At 48.9% G+C, this 15,779-nt stretch overlaps 1 protein-coding gene across 2 annotated transcripts in view; it reads right to left on the bottom strand.

Moving 5' to 3' along the window:
* Positions 1-3,778: 3,778 nt before the first annotated feature.
* Positions 3,779-15,779, bottom strand: part of PLXNB1 (plexin B1) — an 84,069-nt gene continuing 72,068 nt past the window's right edge. For both annotated transcript variants that reach the window (XM_054180065.1, XM_054180075.1), the window contains 15 exons: positions 15,436-15,536; positions 14,323-14,540; positions 13,954-14,132; positions 13,165-13,231; positions 12,473-12,619; positions 11,785-11,962; positions 10,808-10,911; positions 10,090-10,174; positions 9,196-9,362; positions 6,280-6,440; positions 5,885-6,032; positions 5,133-5,197; positions 4,965-5,040; positions 4,553-4,627; positions 3,779-4,027 (listed from right to left, as the gene is read on the bottom strand). In XM_054180065.1, coding sequence (XP_054036040.1) covers positions 3,923-4,027; positions 4,553-4,627; positions 4,965-5,040; positions 5,133-5,197; positions 5,885-6,032; positions 6,280-6,440; positions 9,196-9,362; positions 10,090-10,174; positions 10,808-10,911; positions 11,785-11,962; positions 12,473-12,619; positions 13,165-13,231; positions 13,954-14,132; positions 14,323-14,540; positions 15,436-15,536 — 1,876 coding nt within the window. In that variant the 3' untranslated portion in view covers positions 3,779-3,922. The remainder of the gene's footprint in view (positions 4,028-4,552; positions 4,628-4,964; positions 5,041-5,132; positions 5,198-5,884; positions 6,033-6,279; positions 6,441-9,195; positions 9,363-10,089; positions 10,175-10,807; positions 10,912-11,784; positions 11,963-12,472; positions 12,620-13,164; positions 13,232-13,953; positions 14,133-14,322; positions 14,541-15,435; positions 15,537-15,779) is intronic.

Genomic DNA, 15,779 nt, shown 5'->3' with positions numbered 1-15,779 from the left:
AATTCCAATTTGAGAAAGACAGTACCTCAGGTGCTCTGAGCAGAACTCAAAGGTGTGACAGGGCAAAAAATGCAGGTCAGGCCATACCGTAACAGACAGAGAGAGACAGCAAGTCACCAGGCTGGGAGAGGGCAGAGTCACCAGGACTGAGGACCAAGAAAAAGACTAGGAGAGCAGATGCACTGGGTGTTCTGGAAACCAAAAGAATCATTGTGGCAGAAAAGGCACCGAGAAAGCAGCATCTTGCTGCAGCTGGGGCACACCCTGAAAAAAACCAAAATGGCATTCCACTGAGGCATCTGAAAGCCCTCTGTTTTCACCAGTTAAAAAAACATAAATCAGCCATCGTTGCTCAAAACAACCACAACAAAAAAATCAAGCAACCAAACAAAACCCCAAACCAACCAACCAACCAACCCAACTGAAAACAACAACAACAAAAACAACCAGACAAAAAACCACACCCCCCCCCCCCCAAAAAAAAAACCAACCCAAACCAAAAACCTTCCAGGTAGAGCCTAAATTTGCCACCTGACAACCAAAAGCAAGCACTCTCACATCGACATGGTTTGGGTGCCAGCTACTCTTAGTCGTGCCAACAGGAGAGACATTCAAATACTCTAATGGATATTTATCCTAATACTGATCAGTTCTCAGCACCTCACCAGACCAGGGTGGAAGCAAGTTTCTGTCTCTGACCCCAGCACTACATAAATCTCAATGCCTGCCACTGAAGGAGGTCACCTTTCCGAGAATAAGATGAAAGCAGCGCCATCCCCTTGCTGCACTTGTGTCTTGCAGAAGGGGAGCAGTGGCTGCGGCAGGGCACTCTCAGCTGGTGCCCACAGACCTTGCTACCTGCAAGAAAACAGGTGATTCTTCATCCTTCAGAAGGAATGTCCATCTCCAGAGCATCTGACAAGCTGGTCATGGAATCAGGCAGAGATTGGAAGAGACCTCAAAGGATCGTGAGAAATAAATAAATGAGCCTTCCCTGCAAGGGGGAATTTCAGAACAAAACCTGGTTTTGTGCAAATTTAAATGCAACAGAACCCTGTCATAGGAATGGATTTTGCCACAGGAGAGGGGCATGGACGGAGAGGGGAGGGCCATGCCTGAACACCCAAAGTTGATCCCAGTGAGGGGCCTTCAGTGCGTGTCTGCAGGGAAGGAAGATGCCGGTATCTAGAACACCGAGAGAGACAGATGGAAGGAGATGGTCACTACCAGCTTTCTGCCCTCACTGCACCTGTGCTGGGCAATGCCTCCTGTCCAGCTGTGCAAGGACAAACTCATGATGTTAAATAAGTCAATGACTTACATTTAGCTCTAGTTTTAAGTCTTGATTATTGCTCTAATAAAAGCAGACTTTCACAGATACACTCAGACAAAGCAGGTAATTTCCAATATCCAGGAGCACTACTGAGAAGCCAAGAGGACACGAAGCCCATTTACCCTGCAGCTGAAGTCAGCCACGTGGGCAAGGGCACCTGGACTCCTGTCACTATTCCAGGAGAGCCACCAAGTCCTCTTACCTTGGCTGATGTGAGGTGGATTCAGAATTAAACCCCAAACCACCCATCTCTGGGAGAGTGCAGAGAGAATTCTGCAAAACCCCAGGGGCAGACACTGAGAGTCTGCAGAACCATAACTCCAACAGAGTGTCTGTGACTCCTGCCAGACACTCAGCGAGCTGGAGAGGACATGAACTACACCTTGCTGCCTAGAGCAGAATGTCCATCTGTCAACATACTCTTCCTCTGTACCTACACCTGCCTCACACCAAGGAATTACCTCCTGCAGTTCCTAAGGGAATGGGCTTTACTAACGTGCATTGCATCTGCTTTTGCTATCTGCCAGTCCTTTCCTCCACTCAGCTGTTTTGGGACTGATTTAACCTGATTTGGGGGAGACAGGGGTTTTGGAGATGCTAAGTTCCCATAAGTTTTGGTGGAAATGAGTGCTCAGGCAGAAGCAAGACCCAAACTGGTGCCCAGCCAGGGGAAGTGATGTAAACTCTGCCCCCTCTGTTTCTGGCTACCAGTAGCCAGCCAGCTTGCCTGCTGCTCCATACAGCAGTATGGGAGCAGGAGGTGGCACAGGGACCTTGGTCATACTTGGGGCATACAGAGTACCTTGGGAATACTGCTGAGAGAGGGTCACAGGGGAGAGCTGGCTCTGTGGGAAGAGATGCCAGCATTAGCTTGCTGTTATATTGCTCAGAGAACAGTTTTGCAACTGTGCAGCACTGGCACAAAGCCACAGGGCTGCCCCAATAGGCCTGGAATTGCTGCTCTATGCAGAGTAGAGAGGTAGGGACATGATCCTGACCTGTTTCAGCTCCGGTCCCTCCTCAGGGACAATCACCACCTCATGGAAGTGACAGAGGAGTCAGACCTATCTACCTGTCCCAGGCATGCAGGACAGCAGTGTGGAATTAGCAGCAGGGGATGAGAACAAGTAGGACATCCTTACACATAGGAATTTAGTCCCAGAAGGGCAGAGCACCATCCACAAGGGCCAGGAATGGAGGGAGGAAGCAGCAAGAAGCTGCCCAGTGACAGCTGGCACCTAACTGTGCTTGTGCCTGCTCCAGCTTCTCCTTCATCACGATTCATTCCCATTTGCAGGACACCTGACACTCCTTGAGAACACCACAGTCGTGTTTCGAGGCTTCCTTGAGTTCATGGCTCACCAAATAACCCTTCTATGTGCCACAACAGGAGAGTCTGGGGCGTGAAGCTGTGAGTAAGGTATAAGGCAAGCCTAAGAGGAGAGCACACAGCTAAGCCTTGCCCTGAGCTGCGGGGAGAAGCAAGCTGCTGTTACAACGACGGGAACATCTATGAGTTATCCCTGCAGACAAAGCAGTGGAGAAAATTTTGCTCCAGTGCTGACAGACGTTTGTCAGTAGAAGTGCACAGAGATACTTCTCCAAGAAGAGCTTTGTCTCAAAGCCAAGAAATTAAACATTCTCCTTTAGCATTTAAATACATTAACTTTCTGAGGGTATTTACAAGTCCAGTTCAGAGCAGCAGAACAGCTAGACACTAGAGGAAGAGGAAGTGGCACAAGGCATTTGTTGTGCTTTTCCAAAAAGAGGGCAACCTCTGCCCATGAGGAACCAGGAGGATGAGTCGTGAGCTGGGTCAGTGGAGACTGAGGCAGGCCAGGCAGCAACTCCTGTATGGTGAATTTGTCCTGAGGGAAAGGGTGAGGGGGTGCTGTCCCTTTACAGTGAGGCCCTGGGCAAGCACACACGCTGGTGAACACCTTACATCCAAGCAGGTGTCACGCACAAACTGTCAGGGACCAGAATACTGGGAAGCAAGAGACCTTCAACCATCCAACATCCGGAACCAGTGGGAAGATTGCCGCAAGGAGGTTTCTCAAGTTGGGTATTTGCAGGAGTGCTTGATAGCTGGGGACAGAGGGTAGCACAGCTGCCAGTGTTGGGAAAGCTTCCTGCATCCTCTCTGAAGTGAGTGGCTGCAATGGGGGAGTCTCCCAGGGCTGGGCAAGGGCATCCATGCAAGGCCAGGGACTCCACAGACATGGTGCTCAGTGTTGTTACCTGGCTCTTCAACGATGCTGTCTGGAAACTTGGCACATTCATGTAATATCTGTAGGCAGAAGCTGTGCGGTCCCCCCCGACAGTCTGCTGGAATAAACCCAAAGTTTGTGGGGGTTTTTTTTTGTCTTGTTTTGCTTTTTAAAAAAGAAAAAAAACCCCAAAAACCTGTAAAAAAATATTCTCTGAGATGCAAGGACTCTTGTATGTGGTACTGCGCTGGCCATCCCTGCTCATTTCACCCGCGGGTTCCTTGGCGAGCCTGGTTCCAATGGCAGCAGGACACCCTGCGTACAGCTAGGATGAGCACTGTCCCTGTTCAGCCAGGGCAGAGCAGTCTGTCTGTGCCTGTCACAAGTCTGTGACTTTATTCTCCACAGCTGCTGCGATCTGTTGTAGCCTATATCCGAGCTGCATCTTCTGTGCCGTTGGGTCTTCTTCCAAGGCGGTGATGATCTGCAACGAGACAGAGCTCACTGGCAGCCCTTCTCCAGCACACAGCACTGCCAGCAGGCTCAACTCTCTGCAAAGTGGAGAGCCCCACACTGGAATCCAGCGTGCTCAGGACTAGAGTGGCTTTGTGGTAATTCCTCTCAAATGAACCCCAACGTTCTAAATTTATCCTAACTACTTCATAATCTTCACAGTACAAAAAGAAAGCTAAACTTCTCACCTGAAAGTGCTGTCTTTAGGAAATTAATCTGAACTAACTGCATCTCTTTTTTTGAGTAGAGTATTTGGACAGTGTACATGAAATCCCAACAGCCTCCAAGTTAGGGATAAGTCTTCCTTTGTGGTCTCCTCCCTCCCTCTTTGATAAGAATAAAGCAAAGGCAAGATGTGGAAGTCAGGCATGCCAGTTTAACAACACACACCACTGTAACAGTCTAGCTGGTCTTAATTATTAATTTTTGGAGGGTTTTTTGGCTGGATGGCAAAAGGAGAAGGGAATATTCATACCTGCTGGCAACACAGACTCACCTGGTCATAGTACTTATTGATGTATTTGTACAGTTCATGTAAAGCCACCAGGGAATTGAGGTCACCTGAGTAATTCTGAACATGAGAGAAGAAGTTAGACAAAATCATAAGACATCTAACAGTCATCTTCTAAATTCTGGGCCCTCACAACTCTTTAGGAGATGTGCCTGCCCCACAAAGTAACAGGAAAGGGAATTCACCACGAGTTCATGGCAAAGGGAAAAATATCACATGTACTTGCTCTGAAGCCTTGACTACCCTTTCCAGTGCTGGACGGGCAGACCCTGGCCCTCCCAGTGGTGCCACAAAGCAGAGCAGCCACTGAGCTCGTTCAGAACTGCACACTCAGCATTACCTTCTCTTAGATGCAGAGGTGAGGGGCAAGGGTGACATCTGAAATGATTGTATTTACCCGTGATAGCTCAGCCAGGGCAGAGTTCATCTCCTGGTCACTGGCAGAGATGGTCTGACGGATGTCCGCGTAATACCTGCCCAGCGGTACACAGGCAGTTAGTTCAGCCTCCTCCTCCCAGCCTCCCTCTCACTGCTTAAACTGTGACTCCTCACACTCACTGCTTACCTTTCTACCATCTGCTTGTAGCGAGGAATGTCCCGGGCATAGAGCAGCTTATTGATCGGAGAGTCCTTGAAAATCCAAAGCCAGAACTGATTACAAAGAGCTCCTCCACCACGCTGTGGACTAACCTTAGCAGGTAACACCATCACCACTATTTTCTGTCATTCATTCAGCAGCAGGACTTTTTGTCCTCTGCATGGAGAGGCACTTCAAATACCAGGCTCTTGTCTAGTAAGGCAGTCTGAGGAACTCTGGCGAGGGGCTTCTGAGACCCCTAGTCTAGCCTTCCACTTGGAGCTGGGCAAGTGTGAGATAGCATTGTCTAAGGCATTGCATAACTAATTCCTGAAATCCTCTAGAGGTCCACCCATCCCATCTCTGGTGACCTCTGCAAGACTTCCACTCTTGGTACAGGGTGAATAGTGGTGGTAAAAAAGTTTTCCTGATGGCCAACCTGAAATCTCCCAAGATGCATCCTGTGACTTACACTGTCTGCCACAGCCACCTAGAGCTGAGATCTGTCCCCTAAGCAGCTGTAGCTATAAATAAAGAGCATCCCCCAACAACAACTTCTATAAACACCACCAACCTCTCCCTCTTCTCTTCCCAGGAGTCCCCATCATTCTCCAGTGGCACATGGGAGCAAGGTTGGGCCTGGCCTGCTGTCCCAGTGGTCCTGCATAAATACCACTGCATTCCTGGGGCAGCACTGCTCAAACTCTGCCAACCTTGCTCCCTTCTCCCTCTGCACTTACCCGCCCTAACTTGTGGTCAGCTATGGTACAGGAGTCCATGAAGGTCTGTGCAATGACAAGGAGCACAGCATCTACGTTATCTGATGTCTGCACATCAAAAACAAACTGGGGATTCTTGATGATGTTGATCCAGAACCGCAGGGGCAGGCTGCAGAGAAGACAGATGTATGAAAGGGTACTAGCAAAGGTAGCAGCTACAGTGCTGAAAGATGCTCTGCACATTACCGCTTCTCCCAGCTCTGCCCTCCCAGCAAAGCCAGCTTTTCACAGCATGCTCTGCTGCCTTCACTCCCATTTTGCTTCTCCTCAGTAGGCAAAGGTGGCTGTCACTTGGCAAGTCATCAGCTCTAGGCAGCTTAGCAGTGCCTCCCCTGGAGCCTACAGGAATACCATACCTGTTTGTCTTCCAGATATGGATGGTCTCGGGGTCTGCGATCCCATAGTGCATGGCCTGCTCATCCAAGAGGTCAAAGAAGTATTTGACTGCCAGAGGGACAGGGCGATTGGTACTGAGGATCACCTGGAACAAGTCATCCACAAATTTCTGCAGAGTGCCCTGGGAAGAACCGAGCAGGACAGAGTCAGCACAGGCAGAAAAGATTGGAGAGCCCAGGTATCAGGCAGATGAGAGGATCCCCTCTTCTGCTCAGCATCCTCCCCTCACTGTTTCAAAGCTACCTTTCCTCCACTGCAGAGAGCAGCAGCACAGGAGGCAGAAAGACCCAGCAGGCTCTAGAATAGAGGCTAGGGAGAAGGTCATGAAGAAAGCAAAATGTGGAGGGGAGTAAAAGGTACTGAGAGCTACTGCAGGTAAAGGGGATTGCTACAGGGAAGAGAGCTTGCACCTTGATGGAATGGCACCAAACCACAGAGGCTGCCTGCTGGAGCAGGACTGCTGGCTGCCAGCAGCTGGATTCAGCCAGACTGAAACAAGGTGAAGGGGTTGGCTCACCAGCAAGAGGAAAGTTCACTAAATATGGGAAGAGCACACCTCCTAGAGAAGGGCAAGAGAAGAGTTTGTACCAAAAGGAGAGCCCTGGATGCATTGGAGTTGAGTGAACACACCCCTCCAAAAGTCAGAAGACCCCCTAAGGCTGTGAGTGACACAAAGGACACCTGTGGCAGTTATTCTGCAGGATCTTAGCACTGCTGAGTAAAAGGTGGATAATGTTTACATGATGTATGCACTGAGTATGTTCTTCCTAATAACAACTTCTGGGGAAAAGGAGCATGACATCAAAAAACCCCCCACATCTTGAGACTGTGGCTCTAAAGATTTAAACAATTGCCCTTGTTATTTAAGGACACCTTTTCATAAGTTTGTATCAAAACCATGTGCCACTGGCCTTTTAAGGAGGACACTCTTTAGAGAAGGGAACAGGATTGCCCAGAGGCAAGCCCTGACCATTATAGTTGGACAAGCAAGCAAGGGGATGGAGGGAGAGTAATTTGGCTGTTTTTTTTGAATGGGAAAGTATCATCTTGGTAGTCTTAGGAACAAGGGCCAAAACTATAGCTTGCAACCTTCTGAACGCAGGTCATGACTTGTCCTTCTCAGAGCACAACAGGACAGGTGTGGGCAGTGCTGAGCAGAGATCCAGCAGGAGAATGTGAGCTCTTTGGGAAGTGATGTCTCACTCAACAGGGAGGCAGTATTCGAGGACAACATCAGGGCACTGCACTATTTTAGAGACTAGGTCTCAGATGTAATTAAACACAGCCCAATCTGGAGTCATCATTGAAGAATTTACAGCTGCTCTTGGGAAAAGGCCTATTCCCAGTGATCTGATGATAGGCAAATACCTACTGTTTATTCTTCTGGAGCTTAGTCACTTTGGAAGTTTAAGCAAGAAGCAAACATTCTTCACTGCCTGTCCTGACAAACCTGGTGATGTTGTTCTGGGTGGTCTAGCAGCAGTGCCTTAGAGAACTCCATTTCAAGAGACATAAGGCCTATGTGTGTATCACTTTTTCAGTGACCACTTTGAATATGAAGTGCTGTTGAAGTGCAGGATCTTACCTGTGCATAGTCACAAACATATTGGTTTCTTTGCCCAGCAGGCTTTGCCTAACATCATGCCAAGTCTCCCAGTCTTGCTTTCTCTGTTGTAGCATGTTCCAAAGGGAGATAGTAGAAGAGTCATACTACTTTGCTCATCAACTATAAGCCATGTAAATAGATGAGTGCCTCATTTGCATGTACATATATCTGATAACAGCATGTAGGGCAAGATTACCAAAAAGAAAAGTAAAAGAAAAAAAATCTCTTTTTTTTCCTCCTGAGGTGGGACTGAATTTCCACAAAGTGTGAAGTAGAGAAGGACCACTCTGGAATTGGCTGGAGGGTCACCCTCAAAGAACTGCAGTCAGTGGCTAGATGTCTGAGTGGAGATCAGTGATGAGTGGTTTTCCTCAGGGAAACCCCAGTGACATCTTCACTGGGGATGTGGACAGTGCACCCTTAGCAAGTTTGCTTATGACACCAAGCTGTGTGGTGTGGTTGTCATGCTGGAGGGAAGGGATGCCATCCAGAGGCACCTGGACAAGTTTGGGAAGTAGGCCCATGAGAATCTCATGAAATTCAATAAGGTCAAGTACAAGGTCCTGCACGTGAGTTGGGGCAATTTCAAGCACAAACACAGGCTGGGCAATGAGTGGATTGAGAGTAGACTTTCAGATAAGGACTTGAGGGTATTGGTAGATGAAAAATTGGACACAAGCCTGCAATGTGCGCTTGCAGCCCAAAAAGCCAATTGCACCCTAGGCTGCATCAGAAGAAGCATGACCTGCAGGTCAAGAGAGCTGATTCTCCCCACTTCACTCTACTCCTGGAGTGCTGTGTACAGCCTTGAGGCCCCTAACATAAGAAGGACATGGACGTGTTCAAGTAGGTCCAGAGGAGGGCAATGAAGATGATCAGTGCGCTGGAACACCTTCCCTGTGAGGACAGGCTGAGAGAGTTGGGTTTATTCTGCCTGGAGAAGAGAAGGCAAGGCTCCAGAGTGACCTTATAGCAGCCTTCCAGTACTTAAGCAGGGCCTACAGGGAAGATGAAGAGGGACTCCTCCTCAGGGAGTGCAGTGATATGATGAGGGCTAGCAGTTTTAAACTGATAGAGGGCAGATTTAGACTAGACACAGGAAGAAACTCTTTACTGTGAGGGTGCTGAGGCATTGGAACAAGCTGTTGTGGGTGCCCCATCCCTGGAAGTGTTCGAGGCTGGGTTGCATGAGGCTTTTCCATGGCAAGGGGGCTGGAACTAGATGATCTCTTAGATCCCTCCCAAGTGAAACCATTCTGATTCTTCTCACTTTCATTGAGAGTAGACGTGTGAGATAGATCTCCGGGATCGCCTTGGCTCGCTCCCGATCTCTTAAGCTCCCACGCCGATGTTTGGGAAGCTCTGGCTCTTCTGTTGGTTTTACAAGGTGCCAAAGTTTGATGCCACCTTCATCTGCATCCTCCAGCATCGGTGTTTCTAAAACAAGCAGTTGTTTACAGGTGAGTGCTAGCTTTCTCTCAGTACAACTTGGCCAAGTGAGCCCCAAGGAAGCAAAATTTCACAGTACGATAGAAGTGCAAACAGAAAGGAGCTTCTGGCAGCCTTTAACCAGCCTTCTGTACAGAGTACAACTGTTATTAGCACTACAGCAGGTTGCCTTTGTTCACCCAAAACCTTCAAGGTCGTGGAAATTTCTCCTCTCCACCACCACCCTGTGGTCTGTTTCCAGGGCTGCACTCTTTTGCTGAAGAGGGCTTTTTTTCACAGTCTAATTTGAACCTGTTGTGTTGCAGCCTGTGGCTCTTGTCCCTTGCACCACAGGAGTATCCATAGAGCTATTTGCTCTGCCAGGCAGTAAGGTAAGTGTCTGGTGTTCCATCACCACCCTTGGGCCATGCTCAACACCTGAAGCTATTAAGATTCCCACAAGTTGGAGACTGTCCTCATCCCTAGGCAGTCAGAACTAGAGAACTGTGCTTTACCCTGCATTTTCATGTCCAGCCTGGTTCTCCTCTGTCCTTACACTGTTTTTCTCTTCTCTCATCTCACCTCTCCAAGCTTTCAATTTCCTGACAGTCCTATGAGGGTCCAAATCATGTACCAACCTTCTAATAGCAGCATAGAGCTGGGGCTATGGCAAGAGCCTTGTCCCACTCTCTGGCAAGAGCTAGAAAATAATTTTATGAGAACAGGACAAACTCACTCTCTCCTGGTATGTAATCCTGATTCTCCCTATGGATGTGCTTGGTCAGACGTGGGACCAGTGCTACTGTTGCTCCATCAGGTACCTGCAGACAAGCAAACATCAGCATTCAAAACAAATGGCACGCTTCTCATCAGCACAACAGGCAAGTGCTTGTAGACCAGAACACTCTTGAAACAGGGATGGAAACAGGGATTCTGGGGAACCATCACTGTCTTCCCTGAACATTGGAGAAGCTTGTTTTTACCAATTAAACAAAACCAAGAAACGTGTGCAAAGTCCAATGAAGATGATAACACTCAGGGACTGAGGTCATTCACATCTGGAACATGTTGCAGCAAGGCATGATGTATTGCTGCAAGGCAGTTAACCCCACACTCTTTTCACTCCTAGAAGCTACTTCACAGAGCAGTGCTCCATCACCTGCTGCTGATTTGGAACATTAACAGATCCAGCATCATCACCAGCATTGCAACAGCCACCAGCCCTGAACTTGTGCATCTCCTTCCCTGCTCTACACCTGCCCATGTCTCAGAAACAGGTTGAGGAGGGGGCTATGCTTGTTGAAGTCAGAGTGCAGGGCACAGCACTGACACCACTTGAATGTTGCTGCTCCAACCTTTCTGACAGCGATCCATCAGAAGCCAGTCACAACTAGAGCTTAGCAGTATGCAGAAGAGAAGAAGAGAGACAAGGCAATTGTAGACCAAATTCTGACCTTGTAATGCTGAAGAGTGTTCAGGCGTTTCCAAGTTCCTTGAACAACAGAGGTCACATCCTCATCAGACAGTATCAGGTGACCTGCCAGCCCTGATCTCCACTCTACAGCCATTGAGACAGAAAATTAAAAGACACACTGTTCATTTGAGGCATCTTTGAAGTTTGCTGTGCTTTAACTTTGCTGTGCTTTGTCCTGGCTGACCTCGTCACATACCCATCGATCCTTGTCAACATCTACCCATCCTATTTCATACACTGCATAACCTGAGCAAGTGCTTGTAACAACACTGAGTCCTGTAGTCACAGGACAGTCACTCAGCATAGGGACAGGTGGCCTTCATGGCTTCCCAGGTTCCACTCACACACAGTCTGTCAGACTGAGACTCCTCAAAGCAGGTGATTATCAAACCACAACTATACACCCTTAGTCCTTATTAGCTACTATTACCCCAGCAGCTGCTCATCTAGAAATGTCACCACTACTCAACAACAGCCAAAGGGAAAAGGTGGAAAAATGATGGTTTCCCTAAAATGCAAGTCCCACTTTTCACTATGGGCAAAATCCTCCCTGACACACATCACTGAGATGCTGCCATTGATTTCACTGGCAGGAAGAGCCAGTCTATGAATCCAGCATTTCTGTGCTACACTCAAATAATCCTCTTCTCCTCCATGTTCTCCATGCTTCCTATGCCCTGTCCAGCCCGTGTCTAAGCCATTGCCATGGTCCAAGCTGGCAAAGAACAACATGAAATAGAAGGGGCTGGGCTCAGCTGCTTCTTTCCCATCCCTGCCTCTTGCTGTTAACCTTCTCCCTGCATCATGCCCTGTTGGGTCCAGCCAAACTGCAAGATCCTTGGTCACTGCACACTCAGCAGAGAACAATGTCATGCATGCCAGGGTGCTGTGCAGAAACAGCAAGTGATAGCTCTTCCACCTTCAAACTGAGTTTTGGTGCCAAGGAGTTCTGCTCACCGAGGTCCAGGGTGTCTGGGTCTGGTCGGTGACAGTATGGCGTCCCTTTGTAGATCTGATCCAGGATTTTCTCCTTCACCTGTGTTATGGTGTCACAATCTAAAACTTTTGCAGAAATCCCTTGGGAGTCCTCTGCCCCTCCTGCAGCAACTCCTGCTTGTGTCAAAGCAGTCAAAGTCTGGGGAAGAAAAGAGAAGGTCATGGCTACTCAGCCGATTAAGTTTGCATGTTACACATTTGCTCCTTTGACAGCTGGCATTAAGGAAAGTTAACAGCCAGTCCTTTCACTTGAGGTTTCAGACAAGTAAACATCACAGGTATTAAACATTGAGTGCCCAATCTTGAATCAACAGTTGGAAGTCAGTTGTGTTGGGGAGAGCCTTCGATGCCCCATCAGCAATTTCATCCCCATATTTCTAGACACAGAGCACAGCACAGACACCAGGTTACTGTGGTGATGGCTTCTGCTAGCCTAAGGCAAAAATGCCTGAGATTCAGCAGAGCTCTTGCTCATCTATGAAGTTGCCCTGCTGGGATAAATATAGCTCCCAGGAGACAGTGGCAAGATGCTGCACTTTTGCCTCCACAATGTGAAGCAAAAATTCATCTCATGGCATCATATGAGGGCAGAAACATTCAGCCCTGTTGCACTGGAGAGCCCAGAGGGAACTAAAGATTTGGTGCTTACCAGAGTCCGGTACTCCAGGTCCTCTCTCAGGAGGCGGTTGTCGTTCAGAGTGTATTTGGCTTTCCCTGTCACCCAGTCGACTGGCCCTTTGTCCACCTGGTGCTTGATTCCTCGAAACAGCATGTAAAGAGGCTCCCCAACAGAATCCTGGTGCAGAAAGGACAGTGTGTCACCTGAGAAATTCAGCTTGCTTCTCCCAGCAGAGCCCAACAGCTTGGAAAGATGGACACCCAGGACTGAGGATGCAGTGGCTAAGCCACAGCAGGCAAAGACAGAGCCTCTGCCAACAGCTGCTGCTCCAAGCACAGGGCAAGTGCACAGGCCAGTTACCAGGTGGGTGCACAAGACCAAGGAATTGCTCTGCCTCCACATCACTCATATGAGAGACTCTCCTTGCTGCCTCTTCTCCAGGACAGAAATTACATTAGAACCTCCTCTCCCCATGCACAGACTAGCCTATGGCCAGTGTGTCTCAGGATAAAGGAGCTGCACTGAGCCCTTCATCATCTGGTGAGACATCCTGGAAACAATGACCAGTATTAATGCCAGTTTAAGCATTGAACAGCCCAGGTCTCACTTCCCACCCCAAAATACAGGATGATTCTGTCAGTATTTCAGCTACAAGCAAAGCAAAGTTGTGGCTGAGTCTCCCCTTTTGGCCCCTCGGCACCACAAAAGGACAAAGAGCTCACCCTCACAAATGCATACAGGCAGATGGACATCCAGTTGGTTAACAGCTTCTCTACCACAGTTTCTGTCCTGAAAGGGAAAATAAGATTGCTCACAGAAATAAGGTGCAGAGCAAGGAAGTATTTGATGATGATGATGATCACTCCCCTTGAGAAAAGGCCACACTAAGTGATGATAAAGGGAAGGGGGAAAAAAGAAGACTTTAGAGCCCAGTAAGGTTAATGCTTTTGTTACCACTCATTCAAGGCACTTTTCAGCCTGAAGGAGGCACCAAATTACTGAGCTGAAGAGACAAATGAGTAGGGGACAGAAAGCAAGCTTCTGGTGGGTCTCAAACAAGGGAACTTTGTTCAGATCAGAACGATGGGCCAAACAAGAGGCTAATGGGGGTCTAAACAGTGGAGATATTTCAGTTTAGCTTCCAAACATGGCATGACTGTGAGGCCAGGGACCTCTAAATAGCACAGTGAGATTAGCAGACTTTGCAGAGCCCAGGTACTTGAACACAAGGACAGAGTTAGTATGCAGCAGCTTCAAAAGAAGAGGAATCTGGGGTGGGCAACTCCAGCTTCCTACTCCTCTCACACTCTGCTGTATTCCCTGCCAGCTGCTGACTGGAGAGAGAGTTGTCACTGTTACTGCTTCCTCCTGTGTGGACACATGCTGGTCTTGCAACCACAGCCCATACCATGACATTACCCTAGTCACAGGAGTTTCAGAGCTTGCCAGCTGGGCAGAAAGGCTCTGGCCCCTCAGGTAGCTAGAATTAGGACCATGGCTGTCTCTCTTACCTCCGCAGCATCAGCTTGGGGTTCTTGGCCACATACTGCTCCACAAGGTCATTCAGGAGTGTTTTGAGGATGTCAGTGAAGTACTCCAGCTTCCCATGCAGTGACACAGTAAGCAATGATGCCACATAGGCCCGGTCTCTGGGAGAGAAGGTGCGCTGGATTTCCAGGGTGTGGATGAACTAGTGGGGAGAGAGAAAATCCAGGGTGTGAACCCGCTAGAAACAAGGCAGCCAGCCACCAGCTGCTGGAAGCAGTGGTACAGCAGGGAGCCACTCAATGAACTTCAGGCACTGCCTGCTTCCTGCCACCTGTTGCCAGGGACATGGCCCTGACCCCAGAGCAGGCTGCAAGCAGAGAGGGGGACATTACCTTGGTGAGGAAGAGCTTGCTGTTGAGTAGGTTGGAGAGCTGGACCAAGCCCTGCTCCACAGTTTGCCGCCGGCACTCAGGGATGTCCAGGTCCCTCTGCAGAGGAGACTCACGGTGGCCCGGGAAGAAAATGCGCTCTGCATAGGACTTGTAGTCCAAGAAGGGGATTCCTGTACCCACGAGGTCACTTGTGAGGTCCATCATCTCAGTCATCAGGTCTGAGGGAAAGGAAATGCCCCTGAGGCTGACTACATGATCACACCACTGATGGTGCAGAGCATGAGGTGAGTGCAGGAGCTAGGGCCAGCAGGATGGGACTGAGGAAGAGGAAGGATGTTTCCTGTTGGGAGGAGGCACACTGGGATCTCATTGGTAGAACCTGTAAAAATGGACTAGGCACTGGGAGAAACTGCACAAGAAAACTGCCAGCCTTGGAGAGGAACCAAAAGGTGAATTTGGTGGTTATTCTGATTTACAGTCAAAGGCCAGCTTGCAGTTTTATAAAGAGGAAGCTGCTGTTCAGCACAGATCTGTGGTTTACAGCCACTACCTACTTTAGAGATTGAGTATTACGGATCTCCGGCTCCTCACTGCTTCCCACATCAGTTGGAGATCATAGTCTGAGTCACCTGCACAGTTTTCATAGTATCACAGTCAGGGTTGGAAGGGACCACAAGGATCATCTAGTTCCAACCCCCCTGCCATGGGCAGGGACACCCCACACTAGATCAGGCTGGCCAGAGCCAGTGCCCCAAGTCTCCCACGCAAGGGCTCACTGCTGCAAGCAGATGAAGTACAAGGTTTGTGGGCTCAGAATATGGGGTGTAATTCAACTTGTCCTACACAAAGACTCAGCTAGTTTTCTTTACATTCTTCTCTTCATGAGAGTCTGGAGGATGAAGTGGGTGATCAGAGAGGTTGGTATAGGCGTTCTGAGTTAAAGAGAAGAATTAAAAATGGAAGAGTTTGGCTATGTGTTTCAATGCACCAGTACTGGATGAAGCTACTGCGTGCTCTGGGCTACCCAAACAAGGAATGGAAAGACAGGCAGAGGTGAGAGTGGCTCTTCAAGCTTCCCTGAAGCTGCAAGAACCTATGAGGTCTGTGACTGACCTGTGAATTCCTTTTTGCATCTGTCCCGAACACTAGTTTCCAGATTTTCCAGCTGGATTTGAACTTTCTTGTAATCCCTCAGAGCCTGTTTGCTCTTCCTCCTGCAATAAGAAGGAGAATTGTTTCCAGTGGCCCTGGCCCAGGGATTGTCCTTGCTAACTGTTGTGTGGCTGCCAAAGACACCAGGGACAGCGGGTTTTGGATGAGGTTTCTACTGAATATCATCTTTGCAGGATACCAAATGGTGTTCTGTAAACTAACTGTGTCTCTTGGAGGATCCATCAGATGTGGGCTCTGAATGAACCACAGTGCAGGCTGTGACCAGCAGGTCAACACACCTCACA

This window comes from Dryobates pubescens, chromosome 1, assembly GCF_014839835.1.
Source record: "Dryobates pubescens isolate bDryPub1 chromosome 1, bDryPub1.pri, whole genome shotgun sequence".
Lineage (NCBI taxonomy): Eukaryota > Metazoa > Chordata > Aves > Piciformes > Picidae > Dryobates > Dryobates pubescens.
Note: the sequence above shows the minus strand (reverse complement) of the source record. Positions and strands in the feature narration are given on the sequence as shown.